Source organism: Nicotiana tabacum, chromosome 20 (assembly GCF_000715075.1).
Source record: "Nicotiana tabacum cultivar K326 chromosome 20, ASM71507v2, whole genome shotgun sequence".
NCBI classification, from domain to species: Eukaryota; Viridiplantae; Streptophyta; class Magnoliopsida; order Solanales; family Solanaceae; genus Nicotiana; species Nicotiana tabacum.
Window position 1 is genome coordinate 90,504,396 of NC_134099.1, and position 18,076 is coordinate 90,522,471.

Below are 18,076 nucleotides of genomic sequence, written 5' to 3' on the forward strand. Positions count from 1 at the left end.
GTATATTTGTCACTACGCTCACAGGTCTCGAAGTCACCTTTCTGGAGCTTTACTTTGTTACTGTTTACTTCTACTTCAAACAATGATGTATTTCATATTCTTAGTTACTCTTAGAAAGGCTTATGACATGTACCACTGGTTTTGGGATGTTGTATATTTCTTGATGGTTGTTGGTTATGTACGGGAACTACTGGTGTTTCATGGTTAATTGGATTAAATCTGTTAATAACTCATTATGTGTTAGGCTTACTTAGTCCTAGGGATTAGGTGTCATCACGATTCCTAAGGAGAGATTTTGGATCGTGACAAAAATAAAAGAAGAAGTAACAGACAAGGGAAAATAATAGGATTAGTTACCTTGTATAACAAAGGTTGATACTTTATTTATTTTAAATAAATATCATTTAAAAAAATTATATTCCATAGCTACATTTTGATTTTTTATAGCCAAATATCTATTTATGATCACCTCCTACCCTTAAGCCATAAAATAAGCTTTATATTATTTTTCTCTCTCATATCCCCTCAAATTTCTCCTATCCCTACCCATATCTCTCTCTATTTGCAACGACTTTCTATTACACGCCCTAAAAGGCAGATGCAGAAAATGTATTCATCTGCATATCTCCATAGGATGGTTTTTTTTGGGATTGCACTGTATATTAGGCCATGCCTGCATTACTGGTTCTTGAGAGCAGACTGAAGGAATGGAAAAGCATTGATGAAGTCAACACCATATTCTTTATGGTCAAGATGTGAGATCGGTTTTCTGCTGGGACTTAGTGTGATATGTAAACAATTGGGTGCTATTAAAGTCCTTTGTATTTTTATCTCATGCCCTATAACTCATACATTCTGGCAGCACCTAGGTATTGATAATCTAAATATCACCAACAACTCTAACTGGCTAATTCAAATAAAAGATCTCACTCCTAGTAGAAACTTAGCTTGCAATCATATGAAATGGAATGACTTCTTGGCTTTTGTACTATGGGGAATTTGGTTAATCAGGAACAGCAATAACATCAACAACACCACTCACAAACCATCTCTGCAAAAGAACCTTAATCATTACAGTGAATTCCACTTCATGACCAATGCAAACCAAGTTACAAACGATACTATTCCTATTAAGATAAATTGGATTGCACCCCAGAAAAGCTGGTTAAAACTAAACATCGATGGGGCATACACAACCAACCATAGTGGTATAGGAGGGGTCTTCAGAGATAGTACTGGCAAATGGATTCTAGGCTTCAACAAATATTGCAAAGGATTGTTTCCATTACACCTTGAACTGCAGGCACTCCATGAAGGACTCCTACTGGCAGTAAAGTTCGATCTATTTCCTCTAGAAATAGATACGGACTCAATAGAGGTAATTCATGCAATCAACAATGGTCGTGCAACCCTAACAAATCTTATTGAATCTTGCAGATTGTTAATGCACCAGAAGAAGGGCCTCCTGCTCAGGCATAGTTTCAGACAAGGGAATGCCGTAGCAGATGCTCTAGCCAAGGATGCAAAAACCAAAGAAAAGAAATGCTACAAGCCAGGAGAAACTAAGCTTTTTGCTGAACCACCTATTTTTGTGAAAGATCTTTGTGATAAAGACTTGTGTATGGACAAGTATTTTGTTAAGCAACTATCGACTAGTACTTGCTAAAATCTCTAGGAAATCAAAATATGACTAGTAATGTCACTCCAGTAGAAACAGGGACTCGGGTGCCCCATGCAGTCAATATGGGTTGTAATATGGATCCTATTACTTAAGTATGCAATATAATATGCTTTTATTACTCAAACAAAAGTCCTTTGTATTTTAATGGTTGAAAATTTCGTAGCTAATATTATTTTTTTATTGAACAAAGACGACAGAGTTGGGGGCTAGCAACTTGAATTTTCTGTTAATATATTCAATATATCTCGTTGTATTTCATTGTATTCATTGCCTTTTTTATCATTGTATTTCAATGTATCTCGTTGTATTCTATTTATTTCATTGTATTCGTTGTTTTTTTCTTTATTATATCAATATATCCCGTTGTATTCTATGTGTTTCATTGTATTTACTGTATCACTATATTCCATGAATGTATTCATATGTTTTTTCTAATTAATACAATTTATGTATTCAGATGTATTATATAATTTTTCTATCTGAAGATTGCTATGTTTTTTGGGGTGTTTTTCGGTTGAGAATCTTTTTTATAACTGGAAATACAAAATTTGTGTGTTATAATTGAGTTTGTTGAGTTATATTAGGAGTCTATTATGTTAATTGATTCACTTTCCGTTTAAAAATAGTGTAATCCCCTATTTCACGCCGTGAATACAGTCGAATGCAATAATCTGTCCAGCTATAATCCCATGCCATGAATACAGTCGAATACACTCGAATACAAAAATCTGTCTAGCTGTAATCCCTTGATTCACGCCAAGAAATGCTACTGTATTCATGAATACAGTAGCTTAAATACATCGAATACACTCTAAAAAATCTAAAAATATAGTTATAGTAAGTAATATAGTAAATGACAGCTACAACTAGCTAATAACCACTCAAACATAGTGGTTTCTGAAAGTTCAAAATAATACTACTACTTAATTAGGAGTTAAAAAAAAAAAGGAAAGAGCCAAGGAGGGGGAGGAAACAGAAGTAGAAAATTAATAGCAGAATATTACGAAAATATACAAATTTTTACTCTAACAGGACACAATAATTTATCACAATTATCACATGTTGGGTTTGTTATTTCTCGTTTTTGTCGTATCGATGATAACAAAATCAATAGATCAATCAAGCAATGTCAACTTTAGACAGACCAGAAATCCATGTAGAGCGCAGATGGGTTAATACTTATGTTTACACCGACCCAATAATATGGTAAAATATATTCTTATTACTAAATCATAATAGTAATTTAATGCATATTCTCATATAAATTTATGACTTAATCGATCATAATAAATTAGTCTGGTTTAACATAAGCATCAGATGTACCATGGTTTTTTTAATTCAATAATTGGTCACTCTTTCTATGTGAGAAGTGTGAACCGTGAATATAAAATGCGTCTCTGCTTGTGTGAACTGTGAATAATGAGTGCAAATTAAAGGACGTGTCTCATATTATAAAAATTGGGATACACGTTTTCTTCTCTTCTTCCCCAGAAAAGTGGAAATATATAAGCTGTTACCACAAGCATTTTTATTAGTACCCAGTGACACACTACATCTCTCAAAATAGCAATATATACTCATAGAGCAGGCAGGAAATTAAGGAGAAATGGGAAACTGCTGTCTAAAGCCTGCAGATAATCTTTCTACCACTATTAAGCTTTCTAACCCTCCTGCAGGTATATATGTACCATTATTTTGGTTTTGCAATTCAGCAGATTCTATCAAAACAATTCATATTTCTGCTGCCTAGTTGTTAGAAAACATATAAACTTTTAGTGATATGATAGTGTAAAAACAATTCACATCGTCGATGTATATAACTTTTGTGTGTATATTTTCAGCCCTTGATTCAAATTTTATTATGCCAGCATTCAAGAAACCCAGTACTTGTCTCATCAATAACGCCAAGGTGGTTCATGCCGAGCGAACCACGAACGGTGGCGGTGGCGGTGGCGGTGGCGGTGGTGCTGGAAAAGAGGAAGTGGCAATAAGTGGGAAAATAATAACACCCAATTTGAAAATGTACAGTTTTGTGGAATTGAAAAGCGCAACGAGAAATTTTAGACCAGATACAATATTGGGGGAAGGAGGATTTGGTAGAGTTTTCAAAGGTTGGGTTGATGACAAGACATTAGCTCCTTCCAAAGTGGGCATCGGAATTGCAGTTGCTGTTAAAAAATCTAATGCAGATAGCCTGCAAGGTCTCAAAGAATGGCAGGTAAAAATTTAAGTTATATATACCGACGGTAAAAACATGATTATATATATCGACAGTGCAAATGTTATAGTAATTGAACGCGTTTCTATGATTATGTTTGCAGGCAGAGGTAAAATTTCTGGGAAAATTTAGTCACCCAAATCTAGTAAAATTAATCGGATATTGCTGGGAAGAGAAACAATTCCTGCTTGTATATGAATACATGCAAAAAGGAAGTTTAGAAAATCACCTTTTCAGAAGTAAGAACCTCTATATATTTTTTCCTTCACATAATATTTATTGAATATTGATAATTAAAAGAATAAATATATAATCTAAAATATTGACACAAATATTATTGTTGGAATACTAGAAGAGGGTGCAGAAACACTTTCATGGGACACCAGACTTAAGATAGTAATAGGAGCAGCTCGAGGTCTAGCTTTTTTGCACACAACAGAGAAGCAAGTCATTTACCGTGATTTTAAAGCTGCCAATATTTTATTGGATGGGGTAATTTCTTTTCTCTGATTTGTTTAAAAGTTCAATGGTAACTTAGTATTAATTTACGAATTATACTGTGTAATTAACAAAGAGATTAATTGTTCCATGCATATTTACTTGGGGCAGGATTATAATGCCAAGCTTTCTGATTTTGGATTGGCTAAGTTGGGTCCTGCAAATGGCAACTCACATGTAACTACAGGAGTTGTTGGTACTTATGGCTATGCAGCTCCGGAGTACATGGCCTCTGGTAATTTTCACCCTCCTACTTCTTCTACCCCTTTGTTGTCAAATTGCCTAGTATTTACAACAATAATACTTAAGTGCATGATTCGAAGTTTCGAACCGCCCCTTCTTCATAAAAGAAAAAGAATTAGAAAATGGGGCTAAATCAACAAGCTCTGAGAAGATTGATTTTATGACTCATTACAAGTGTTGTTTAGTTAATAACCTTTTCCACAACAAATAGGCGTAACTTAATACTAGAGATCAATAAATAAACAGGAAATCTTGTAGGATCATTTACTTTAAAATGTAATTGGTGTCGGGCGAAGTGTAGCAATAGTCACTTTTAAGCCTCCTAATTAAAGTATATTCATAATTTACAACATATTTAAAGATTAGCTAATTCACTTCAGGACTAATAGCCCGTCTGGCTAAGCTACAAAAATCAGTTTATTTTGAGAAGTGCTTTTTTCAAAAGTACTTTTGGTGAGAAGCAGTTTGTGTTTGGCTAATTAGTTTGAAAAGTACTTCTGAGCAGCAATTTGTGTTTGACCAAGCTTTAAAAAACTGTTTCTAAGTATATTTTTCTCAAAAGTGCTTCTCAAAAAAGTGCTTTTGGAGAGAGCTACTTTTTTCTGCTTCTCCTCAAAAGCACTTTTTTCCTTCCAAAAGCTTGGACAAACACCTCAATTTTTTGGCCAAACAAAAGCACTTTTGGCCAAAAAGAAGCTTGGCCAAACAGGCTCTAAGTATCCTGAATTTGGAAATTCTGGACTTAGTGTCTTAAATTTTTGAGCCGCTAATTTAAAATTCAGGACTAAGTGTCCTGATTTTTTGAACTACTAATTTAAAGTTCAGGACATAAGATTCGAACTTTACGACACGATGTCCTGAAATTTGAATATTGAGGTTTAAACTCTAGGACGCCGTGTCTTGGAGTTTGAGCAAAATTGACTAATTTTTAAATACATTGTAAACTGTAAATATATTTTAAACAATAGGCTAAAAAGTGGTGTCATTTCTACCAAGATGTTTCCTTCTCTTTTCTCTTTCTCTTTTTCCTGGATGCTACATGACCAAGACCAATTTTAGCCCCAAATAGAAAATAATAATAGAACGTATTAATACAACCTAAGCTCAACATATCTGCGATAAATATTCAAACAGTCGTTAACCTTGTGCTACTTTATTTGGAACAGGACATTTATACGTGAAGAGTGATGTGTATGGTTTTGGTGTTGTATTGCTGGAGATCTTAACGGGCCTCCGGGTACTGGACCTGAACCGGCCCAATGGAGAACAAAATCTAGTGGACTGGGCCAAACCGTTATTACCAGACAAGAAGAAGCTAAGGAAATTAATGGACCCAAGGCTAGAGGGAGAGTACCCTACAAAGGCTGCATTTGAAATAGCACAACTAGTACTTCAATGTCTTATGCCTGATCCTAAAACTAGACCTTCCATTGAACAAGTTTTGGAGTCTTTGGAAAAAATTAACACCATCAAGAAGGAACCTAGAGAATGCAATGCCACCCATTCCCAACAACATCGGCGCCACCCACAGCGTTCGCCTCTCCACGTTAAGAAAACTGGTAGCGGTACTGTAATTGGTAGCAACGCGCACCATTCACCTATCAATCGAAGCTATTGAAGCTCAAATTAGAGCATTTAACTTTTCAAAAGAAACAGATTCAGAATGTAAGTCAAAAGATACAGAGTTGGCTGAAGCACTACTCCTTTGTAACAAACATATAAATATATATTTCTAAAGAACATCGTTATAGTAGGTTAGCATTATCTTCATTTTTCTCCTCATGATTTGCCCTTTAAGTTACTCTTGCCTTTTATTACTTGAGGGTCATGTTTGCCTTTTTATTACATGAGAGAAAACAAATAAAACAAGTTTTCCTTTGGGAAAAAATTATTGTCAAGCACTCATTGCTCAACCTCACTTCTCTATGTAAGGCAATCTTAATTAAGGAAGATCTAATGGATAGAAAAGTAATACTGAACGGAAGACAGAGTAGCAGCTCTTCTTATTAACATGTCAATAAAACTACAATACCAGTGGCATTATAGAATTGAGGGTATACTTCAAGCACCAAAATGAGCAAGTATGACATAATTTTGGCACAAAAGCTTAAAAAGTGTGAAACAAGGTAAAATAGAAAGAAGATGACCACAGTACTTGAACATACATCTGTACCTTATTCAAGTGCAACATATATTGTGTCATAGTAAACACAAGATATCAAAGTTTGGTACAAACAGAACATAAAACGAAACAGTACACTTTATAGCAAAAACACACAAACGTAATGCTTTTCTTGGTTTAGTACTCCTTCAAACTGCAACTTGAGACGTTTTCCCAGTAGTGTTTTCATCTTAGCTTCATCACATTGTAGGCTTTAAAGTGAGACGAGAAGCGACCTTCTGACCACAAGACTTGTCAGCCTGCAATGCATCCGCGCAAAAGATTAGTTTTTGTTTCCCGCTCTTAATGTAAGGATAAAGAATCATTCGAAAAGAAGAAAAACTCAAACCTGAGACAGGTATGATATCCATATACTGCGTATCTCATAAGTGACTCGTGGATCGGATAAATGCTCAACCCATTTGCTAACATATCTGTCTTGCCTGAAATAGTACAAGGATACTCAATAACCCGCAGGTTCTTGAGAGAAGGAAGAATCGGCGATATTAATGTTATAGAACAACCAAATTACCTGTCAGGTTCCCAGGATCTGTATCTTTCTCCTGCCTGCTTGAAGTTGTTCTCTTTCTCAATGACACACTAAAATACCAATAATATATACGTGAGTGAAAATTAAACTCATTTAAGAATACAACTCTGTACTGATTATGATGAACAATAAGTAAAGAGGGCCTCACCATTTCACGCCTTCCTGTCAAGACACGAGAAGGAATTGGGTACTGTTCAGCATGACGACAAGGATCGAACCTTGAGGGCAAATAATCCACCTGCAACATAAATTCAAAACATCAGAAGAGTACAAATATGAAGTTGCAATTAGCCTTGTACAATCAATGATTTTCAAAAACATTAGTATACCTCTTCATCGCGATGCATGAAGTTCATGGCACCATCGCGGTGATTATTGTGATGAGCACACTTGGGAGCATTAACAGGAAGCTGCATATAGTTTGGTCCAATACGGTGTCTCTGAGTATCAGCATACGCGAATATCCTAGTCTGGAGAAGCTTGTCCTCCGAATAGTAAAGACCAGGGACAATATGGCCAGGGTTAAACGCGAGCTGCTCGTTCTCAGCAAAGAAGTTATCGATATTCCTGTTAAGTACCAATCGTCCAACTGGCATCAATGGCAAGATATCCTCAGGCCAGGTCTTGGTTACATCAAGAGGATCAAAGTCGAATTTGTCTACATCCTCAGTGTCCATAATTTGGATAAAAAGTTTCCACTCGGGATAGTTTCCAGCAGCAATCGAATCGTAGAGATCCTTGGTGGCGTGGCTATGATTTGTACCTCCGACCCTAATAGCTTCTTCCTCCGACATGCACTTGACACCACAAGTTGGTTTCCAGTGAAACTTCACATAATGTGCTTTCCCAGCCTTGTTGATTAATTGATAGGCGTGAACACCATAACCTTCCATGTGTCTGTAATCTGTCGGGAGACAAACATCATCGAAAAACCAGGCAAAAGTATGCAAACTCTCCGGAAGGAAAGAGAAGAAATCAAGGATCCTCCAGTATTCCTGAATGTGTGACTTTGGATTTGGTTTCAGTGCACGAATCGTGTCAGGGAACGATTTTGCATCACGATTAAAGAAGACGGGGACGTTGTTTCCAACCAGATCAAAGTTACCCTGATTCATAAAAACAAGTAAGATATATACACAAGTAAATTAAGAAAATACAATTGAACAAATACATTCCAAGAAAGCAGTAAGTTCATGTGATGAGGCAAATTACCTCTCTGGTGTAAAATTTGACAGCAAAACCACGAATGTCCCTAAGGGACTCGGGGCTTCCACGCTCATGGACGACAGTAGAGAAACGGCAAATAACAGGTGTTTGAACACCAGGAGCTCGGAGAAAATCAGCACAGGTAAGATGAGAAATATCATGAGTGACTTCAAAGAAACCTTTTGCACTGGCACCTCTAGCATGAACAACACGCTCAGGTATCCGCTCACGATCAAAAGTCGCGAGCTTCTCTATTAAGTGATAATCCTCAAGAAGAACAGGCCCTGCCAAAAATATATAAGAAATTTACAAATTCAGCCAACATGTTCAAGTTTAGCTGCAAAATATATAGATCTAAGAGCATTAGGGTATCTACTAGTATTTTCAAAATCTTACTAGAATCACTTTAGAACATCAAGATAACGGATCCTATTTTGTGTTGATCTCATAAAAACATAAATTTTTAAAACAGGATTTCTCTTGAATGGAAAATATGAAGTATTAACTTAAACTTTATTCAGGGCTGAAACATAAGATTATTTAAGAATATTAGAGTGTGAAAAGATATGATCTATTACTTTCCATCATGTATTATTGCCTAATTCTATCATTTTTCATCTATAAAACAACTAAGTTTTCCCACAATTCTCTTACATTTTCTATGTTGACCATTATTATGGAGTATCAAATTAAACAAACCATGTCTTAAGACAAAAATTTCCATGAGTTTAACCCGTAAAAAGCAACCATCGCATGTAAAAGACATGTTGATGTATTAAAAGTAGAGGTATTTCTAACAAGATATAGTTTTATCTTGTGAATATTATATTGATGAACACATGGAAACAGTAGTACTATAAAGCAACTCATATATCGCTTGTTCTAAAATCAGATCTATACAGTACTTTATTTGGATCATTAAAAAGTTGCATTTCACACTTTAAGTAGAAACCTTAATTAACAGGAATATATAGTTTAGAAAAGAAAAAAAATGATTAAAAAGATAAATGCCTCTAGGTCCAACAGTCAAGGAAGAAACGTTGTTGTAGACAGGACCACCAGCATTTGTTGTCAAGAAAGGGGAATCATATGCGCTTGATGGTCGAAACTGCATCATAATTAATTAATTTCCAATCAAATCCAACATAAACTATAATAAAAACAATATCCATAGAAATAAATTACTATCCCACTAGTTAGAATGATCGGCTATATATAAGTCCGATGTAAGCAATTATATAAGTTGACTATAGTTTATATTATGAAGCATTAATATAGCATATATATTTGGTTTCTGCTCACTGAAATATAATTTACTTGCTGTAAAGGAAGTGGAGAAATCAGCGCAGCTCAGACCCAATTCCATCGATCTGTTCCAAGTTATTTATCGACAAAGATTCAAAAGCCTAGACCCGTCATGGCCTTGTCTATGGTGTTTCTAGTGGCGCTTTCAAGATTTAGAGGCGGACTCAGAATTTTAATATGACGTGCAACCATTATTTTGCTCACTTAGTGTCCCTAAATGCTTTGTGTTTATAAGATTTCTGGCGAAGTTTACGTGACCTTTCAATACTACACATAGATCCGCTTCTGCCTTTGTACACAAGTATAATTTTGGACGCCGCCTTTTCTCAGCCCAAAGAAGGGTATTTTACGTTTTGTCTTCAACTGGAAAGATCGGCGGCGAAGTGAGCCGATCAAATGTCGGAGGCTTTCCGACAGCTACAGACAGTTTATTTAATTAGTTGCTTTTTTTTCTCTCTTTAGGGCTGATTTAGCCATGAGCACGTGAGGGCGTGAGAATACGTGACAATTTTACATGAAAAGTTAATTTATCAAAATGTGTCGGTGATGTTTGTCTTAGAAATTTCTTTTGAAGAAATTTGAGGATTTGTTTTTCTTTAAAAAATCCTATTTTCACATATAAGATACGCATAAATTTTTTACAAAATGAAAAATTAGAATATGTATATTTTTCGCAGTCTTTGTCCAAAATACTATTTTAAATGGCTTTTTCCAAAGTTGTTCGAATGAGTAATTAGAGGGTGTCTGGCGCGTGACTTCACTCAGCAGGCACTGATGTTATTATTTGCAAGTTAAAGTTTGGAAATCAGTAGATTTTTCCATATTGAACTTAATTATGTATTTGAAATATATGAGTATTTAATTATGCATTACAAAACTTCAACAAAGATAAGAGACACCTTAATCAGGTGTTTAAACTACAAAATGGAAAAGCTTTTAATTACCAAAGATTTATGTATCCAAATGATAATACCAACGAATCAAATAGCACAAGAACTAAGAAAACAAAGGATCAATAAAAGGTGTTAAATAAAGCAATAAAAGCTTTGTATTCAAAATATTGATATACCTTAGAGAGATCCATACTGATCGAAATTAAACGAGAGGAGAGAGAGGAGCAGAGATCGATATAAATCTTTTGGTTGGAGTGTGGTGAGAGGGAGAAACAGCAACTTATTTATAAGCTGTGGAGGGCATTTAGGTAAAATGTAGATACACGTAAAGACCTCATCATGTAAATATATTTTTGGTATATGTTCATTCAAACGAAATTATATTTCTCAATAATTGATGATACTGTTCAAATGGATAAGATTTTGTACAAATAATAGTTGTCAGCTAATAATAAAACTACAGCACACTAATATATAGCATTTTACATTCTATTTCCTGATTAAAAAAAGATTCTACTTCCTAGCAGGGTGGACCTAGTTTATAAGTTACATGTTCATCGTTTATGTTCATTTGAATTCAAGAATTTTTGCTCAGATGATATATGTATTAAGAAATCTACTAAATTTTTATAAATTTGATTGTAAACCCATTTATAATTATATACTAACCTGATGTCACTAAGAAAATCTAAAAACTTTAATTCTGAATTCGTACGTGAACTAGACGAATACCCAAAAAAAAAAAAAAAAAAAAAAGAAAGAAGAAACTTAGTCAATTTTGGCGACCAGAATCATTATCTAGTTGACTATTAATGTGTTTAGCTACTATTTTGATGATGGTAATTTCTTTAGGAGCTTCTAGCTAGCTAGGTTAAAACCTTATACTCTTGTCACATTGTACACTTCTACGGTTCTACATATTCATTTCTTTTGTAATGTACTGTGTATATATGTATTCTTCTAGAATATGTAGTGTATTTTAATTGAGAATGAAGAGAATCTGATTGGAAAATATTGGATAAAATTTAATTTTTATTGGAGACTTAGAGCCTGTTTGGCTTAGCTGATTGAAATTAGTTGATAAGTATTAAGTGTTGAAAAGTAATTTTATGTGCTAAAGGTTATTTTATAAATAAGTTGTAACGTGTTTAGATATACGTGTTGAAACTTATAAAAGAAGTTAAAATATTTGGTAAAAAACGTTGATAAGCACTTTTATGTTAAAATGATAGAGTTGTGTTTGTACTAATAAGAAGCTAATTATTGCAAGATTTTAAATTCCAAAATTGATTTAAATACACACTATTTTGTGTGTCAATTTAGTTTTAATTCTAAATTGATTGGACCAGAATGTTTTCAACAAGTATAAATTAATTTGAGATAAATGTATATGTAATAATTAATATTTGATTAAGGTTGTACGTAAAAAAAAAAGCTTAGAGAGTGTAAAAAGAATTCGTATAGAAAAACAACACATTTCTCTATTATTTGTGAGAATCCATAAGCACTTTTGGTGTTTGTCAAATGCGTAAAAAAAGCTAAAAAGTATTTATAAATTAATTTGACCAACTTACAAATTTAGCTAAATGCCGTCACATATTGTTCATTTTCTGTTACCTTTTAACACCGATTTGTAGATGTATTTAAAATGTCACTCTGCCAATTCTTGTTCGGATACTTATTGAAATTTTTTAGAAAATGTTTAAATGGAAAATAAAAATGCGTACGAGAAAAATTATTTTTGAAATATATTTTCATATTTTAATTGCTGTCACTTTCTTCTAGAGAAGTAAACATACTCGAGTTTTACGACTTTAACTCGAATTCAAAATTTCTCTTGTTATTCCTTTCCGAATGAGAATAAATCTCTATAGCATTTTGTAAAATTCAGTTGTTCAGCCAGAGAAAATTTGACGTACAACAGCACAAACTCAAATTAATCGAATCAATAATTAGTTTACATATTGAATTGGTTACTAAAAGGAATAAAAAAAAATCGATTTACGGTTGGCTGTTTTAAAAATTCATTGTAGTTTCATATTGGGCTTCAAGGACATTATTTATCCAACAAAAAAGGAATTTTATGGGTATTTTTAAGGAATCTTTGAACTTTTTAGTATCCGTAAATAAGTCATAATATAGAGGTATTTAGTGTAGTTAATTCTTTTTTTTTTTTTAATTATCAATTATTGAAGCGTCCATAACATAGGAGTAGGACTAATAATGGGAAAGAAACCCACCGAGAACCTTATCCTTGTGTCGGAGAAAATATTTGAATGTGTTATAAAATAATAAAAAAAGAATTAACTCAAACCCTATCATTTAAACTAAAAATTAGCCCGTGAATATATAATATATATACATAATTTATGTATTATATGTGTATAACTATATATAATCAGTATATAATTATGTATAATCAATGTATAATCTATGTATATGGCTAAAAATTTGTGTAAAATTCCCTTTATTCGGATTGCCCTTTCTTGTTTTAAGTCTTTAGAATTAAATTGAAATTTCACTGATTCAAATTACCAAAAGGGCGTCCCAAACCCACTACTTTTCGACTTTATTTGGCAGTACTGTTTAGCTCTTCCCAATACTATCATTAGGGGTTGTTTGATTTGAGGGATAAAATGATTTTTTACGGTATAAATTTTAGAATTAAGCTCCTTTTGGGTTTGATGGAAGGTATTAGCTAAAACAGGATATAATCTCGATTTTAATCCCATAGTTACGAGATATTCTGATTTTGAACTAACGAGATGAGATGAATGGTCTCATATTTTTTACCTTGTGAAAGAGGTTTGGGTTTAAGGTCATTTGTCTTCTCTGCTTTATCCTTGGACATAATTATTAGAACTAAAAGAAAAGAGAGACAAAAAGAAAAAGTTTTTTTTTTCCCTTAACCAAAAAAATAAAATGTTATAGCTTTATTTTGCAAATTTTTTAAACTTGACTACTTGTAGAAAGTCAGAAATCTTAACAAATTAAGGAATTAGATAATGCAAGATTGTTAATTAGCTAGGTTTTAATCATGACCTAAAACAAGTTTTGAATCCCATTACCATTGTATTTAAAGCTTATTCTATATCAAAGGGTTCAAAAACTTAATCATATATATAAATAAATAATTTACTATATTTATACAATAGTATAATTTTTTAACGAATAAAATCTGATCCCTCCGAGAGGCGAGTATTTGACTCAAAAGATGTTAGACTCTTTTTGGACAAATCAATCAAAGATGAAGGGGTAAATCGTAGTCAAACTTAATTGATTCCAGACCAAGAGATTTCATAATAATAAATCTGTAGGGGATGGCGAAAATATCGAGAATCCCATTAAGATTCAATATTGCCTTCTTCATCAGTCCCTGAGGAAAGAATATTACAATTGCTTTTTTTGTACAAGATACAAGAATGGAGTTGTATTCTTATTTTTCTTCTGTGGGAAAAAATGGAGAAGCCCCCCCCCCCCTCCCCGCCACACTTGAAAGCCTTCCTGGGTTCTCTCTCTCTCTCTCTCTATATATAATTGAAATCCCTTCACCCTCAGCGTGACTTAACACGCTCGGGCCAGCGGTGCGTTCTAGTCGTGATTCCAGGCGTTGCTCTTTTCGATTTGTTGGATATTGTGAAGGAGAAATGAAGTGAACACTATTGACTTTCATTACCCGATTGCTAAAATGGGGGTTGTGGGCAGCCTAGTCGGGGTGGTCAGATTTTGACCAATACAATTAATCCCTCCGTCTGTCGGGCCGTCCTTTGTCGGGCTCGACGGACGGATCATGTTTGCAGCGTAGTCGAGAGGAATCTGACCTCAACTTTCTGTTCCTTAGTCGCATTTTGTGGACTTTTTGGCGGAGTGGAGGTGTTGTTTCGATACTCGTGGACCATTGCGATGGTTTTGGAATCGAAACGCTGGTTGGCAATGAAGCGTTAGTTCGTGGATGCCACCATTATGACACACGTTCCTGGAAAACTGAAACATATCGTGTCCTTTCAGATTCAAATGGTGACTCTTGGGTTTAGTACTCGGGGAATTTATGTCTCTTATAAATATGGGAACTTGTCATTTGAGTAATTCACTTCATCATTCGTTTGAAAAAGTTCTTTAGATATCGTTTTTTCTGATACCCTGAATTCTTGCTTATCTTCTTGCTCACTGCAACCTTTAATCCTTTCTTCGTATCACTTCTTTCAGAGAGTTTTCTGCTAAAAATGGACAGTGATTCTTCTCGTGATAATCTTTCTGCCGTTGATCCAGTAACAGAGAGCTCTGTTCAGGCCACCGGAGAAGTGGATGCGGTAGAGGATGAGGAGATTCCCTCGGTAGATTAAATCCTACCTCGCTTAGGGAGGGACGCGACTGACTTCAGTTTCGGCGGTGGAGCAGAGCCGGAACACGTCGCTTCTGTTGTGAGGGAAAGGGGAATTGTAGAGTTGAGGAAACGGTGGGGAATCCCCAGCTTCGTCGAGATTCAGCCGACGGAGGAGGACAACAGAATTCACTTCGACCGCCCCGGATATTGTGTGTTCTACGCCTACCCTTTCATTGTAGGGTACTCACTTCCTCTCCCCATGTTGGTGGTAGATTTCTGCCGCTACTACGAGGTGTGCCCTGCTCAGCTTTCTCCTTATTTGTACAAGTTGTTTCTCATGCTGCTCAAATATGCGTAACTTGCCGGTCATGAGGTCACTTTGGGCCATATGCTTAGCATTTTTGCTCCACAAGTGATTCGAGGTACGATGATTCATGCGCATTGTAGACACGTGATTTTTGACCCTCCCCGAGAATTTTCACATTTTTAGCGTGAATATTTTAATTTAGGTCCAATATAGCTATTTGGACTATTTTACTTTATTTCGTCGCAAAAGAGAAAATTACAAAAAATATATATATAAATTTTAGTTTATGTATTTCTCATAAACTTGAAAAAATACAAAAAATTGTACCTTACTTTTGTACTTTATATAATTTCGAAAATTACAAAAAAATATAGTTCTATTAATGTTTTGTAGTCATTTCAATTTTGAAAAAATATAAAAAATATTACTTTATATTTTATTTTATTTTTATATAAAAACGAAAATTACAAAAAAAAATAGTTTTATTAATATTTTGTAGTTATTTTAATCTCGAAAAAATATCAAAAAATAATAATATAGTTTTGTTTTAAATAATTAGTCTTATTTTAGTAGCTATTTTGCTTACATAATCAGTTGAGCAACGTCGTGTTCTTATTCTCGGATCCGGGCAAAAGAATAATATTCGGGTTCAAACTACCCGGTTTTAGGCCTAATTTTCGGACCTAACCCATGATAATCCGAGTCCACCACACAAGGAGGACAAGCGTGGGGAACACGGACGGAACACCATACACGGGGAACCCCACCGCGCATGGGGGACACAAACCTTGAACCCCACCACGCGTGGGGTCCATTTTCCTTGGCAAGGGTACTAAATACACGGACAAAGGGATTGGGAAAGGAGGAATTTTTTTTGAAAAAATTTGGAAAGTGCACTGTTGATGTTCTTCTTCCTAAAGAAGAAGAACAAAAAACCCTAGCAAAAACCTTCAGCTCCCTCACCTTCCCCGACGCCGGAAACCGACCCCAAATCACCTTCCCCATCACCCTCCCATCGTGAAACCACCATCAACACCCCAAAACCACCATCAACACCCCAACCACTCGTCAAGCAGCAGCTCTTGCTGCTGCATCGTCCAAACACCACCACCCAAACACCTATCCAAACTACCAGCCCAGCTCCATCACACCCGTCGCAACCCAAAAACCAGTCGTGATGCCACCCCCTCACGTCCGAACGACCATCGCCTTCTTCCTTCATTAAATCCGACGAGCACTGCTGCTTCGCCTTCGTCGTCACTGCCCCCAGCTTCACTCCCTCATCGTCAAACAACCTACCCCCCCAGCCAACAAGCTCTACTGCCCGTCAACCCTACTGCTGTCACCATTGTTGCGCCGTTCGAGCAGCAGCCATTGCTGCTGTTGTTCGTGTTCATCACACCCGTCGACCACTCTCCGAACAACCACCCCTTCTCCTCCAATCTCCATCGCAACCAGGCGATTATCCAGTCGTCATTCGCGTGCCCAGTGACCGATGTTTCTTCGCTATCGTCGCGCAGTCCGTCTGAGGTCGTCGTTGGGTTGTGCTCGTGGCTTCCGGTCGGATATCGTTGAGCTTGACATCGAGGTTCCGTCGTTGGAGTGGTTTCCGACAGTTGTCGGTCCAGTTGGTTGTCGTTCATGTTATGAGTTCCGTCGAGGTTGTTGCTGTCCATTTTTTGCGAGTTCGAGATGTTGAAGCTCAACGTTGCTATTAAACGTGAGTATTCATGCTACTTTTTGTTGGCTCGGAGTGTTCTTTGCTTGCACGTTTTGTCTAGGTAAATCTGAGTAGTAGTAATATATTTGTCGTATCTTAAAATTTATATTGTCATGTTAGTTTATCACTGATTGTTAATGTTTTGTTCTGTTGTTAATGTTTATATTCTTGTTTAGCACTGATTGTTAGTTGCTTTGCCATTTGTTGTTAGGTTGTGAGATTATTAGCTTGTGAGATTATTAGCTTGTACTTCATTAAATTAGATTAAGAAGAAAAAGAGTGATAGTTTATAAATAGCGTCAAATTAGTGATTTGTGGCAATATTGTTGTTTGTATGTAATTAGAATAAAGGAACCGGGGGTGCATCTCATGTGACCCAGCTCCAATTTGGAACAACGTTAAATAGAACGTGTTGTAAACCACTAGTGCGTTACGTATAGCATGGCTTGCAATATATTTTAATAACTTTGAATTAACTCTTTAAATAGATAAAGTAAAAATGTAGTAACTTTAAGTTTACCCTTTTTTTTTTAAAAAAAATAATAATAATAAAAATGAGACGAGCCTCGCCAAATGAAAACGCACAGATTGCGGGGCCCTCACAAAATATATGTATTAAATACTTAGATTCCGGGACGGGCCGATTAGCAAATTTCACGGCCCTACCCAAAATAATAATGCGCTAGTTGCTTTAGGCGCGCCTTTAATAATTTATTCTCCCTAACTCGGGTGCACATTTACGTGACCCAAATCCAAATCTCAGCGGAGTTGAAATGTGTCTCTAAATCGCGGTTACATTGATTGTAACGTGGTTCGAGATGCATGTCCACGACGTTGCAAATTCCTTTTAAAAAATAAGAATGAGATGAGCCTCGCCGAATAAAAATACAAATTGCGGGGCCCTCAGTAAATACTTGTTTTAAATTACTTAGAATTCAGGAGGGCCGTTTAGCGAATTTCACGGCCTCCC

At 35.4% G+C, this 18,076-nt stretch overlaps 2 protein-coding genes across 4 annotated transcripts; one reads left to right on the plus strand and one right to left on the minus strand.

Moving 5' to 3' along the window:
- Positions 1 to 3,198: 3,198 nt before the first annotated feature.
- On the plus strand, positions 3,199 to 6,410 carry LOC107786141 (putative serine/threonine-protein kinase PIX13). 3 transcript variants are annotated; one of them, XM_016607584.2, is made up of 6 exons: positions 3,199 to 3,357; positions 3,523 to 3,899; positions 4,003 to 4,138; positions 4,252 to 4,391; positions 4,509 to 4,632; positions 5,807 to 6,410. In XM_016607584.2, the coding sequence occupies exons 1-6, from the start codon at positions 3,288 to 3,290 to the stop codon at positions 6,256 to 6,258; spliced, it is 1,299 nt and encodes a 432-aa protein (XP_016463070.2). In that variant the 5' UTR covers positions 3,199 to 3,287; the 3' UTR covers positions 6,259 to 6,410. The 3 variants fall into 3 exon arrangements, with proteins under 3 accessions (XP_016463070.2, XP_016463071.2, XP_016463072.2); XM_016607585.2 differs by having other exon boundaries at positions 4,255 to 4,391; XM_016607586.2 differs by having other exon boundaries at positions 3,201 to 3,357; positions 3,550 to 3,899.
- Positions 6,411 to 6,615: 205 nt separating this feature from the next.
- Positions 6,616 to 10,974, minus strand: LOC107786140 (catalase isozyme 1). Its single transcript, NM_001325412.1, is given in 8 exon segments — positions 6,616 to 7,061; positions 7,151 to 7,244; positions 7,334 to 7,401; positions 7,500 to 7,589; positions 7,681 to 8,457; positions 8,564 to 8,841; positions 9,569 to 9,665; positions 10,932 to 10,974. Coding segments are annotated over 8 exon segments (1,479 nt in total). The 5' UTR covers positions 10,947 to 10,974; the 3' UTR covers positions 6,616 to 7,001.
- Positions 10,975 to 18,076: the final 7,102 nt, after the last annotated feature.

Excerpts from the sequence above, each read along its gene's own strand:
- LOC107786141 (XM_016607584.2), top strand. The coding sequence starts at position 3,288 with ATGGGAAACTGCTGTCTAAAGCCTGCAGATAATCTTTCTACCACTATT. Across the intron at positions 3,900-4,002 it reads AAGGTCTCAAAGAATGGCAG|GCAGAGGTAAAATTTCTGGG; the intron begins GTAAAAATTTAA and ends TTATGTTTGCAG. Across the intron at positions 4,392-4,508 it reads CCAATATTTTATTGGATGGG|GATTATAATGCCAAGCTTTC; the intron begins GTAATTTCTTTT and ends TACTTGGGGCAG.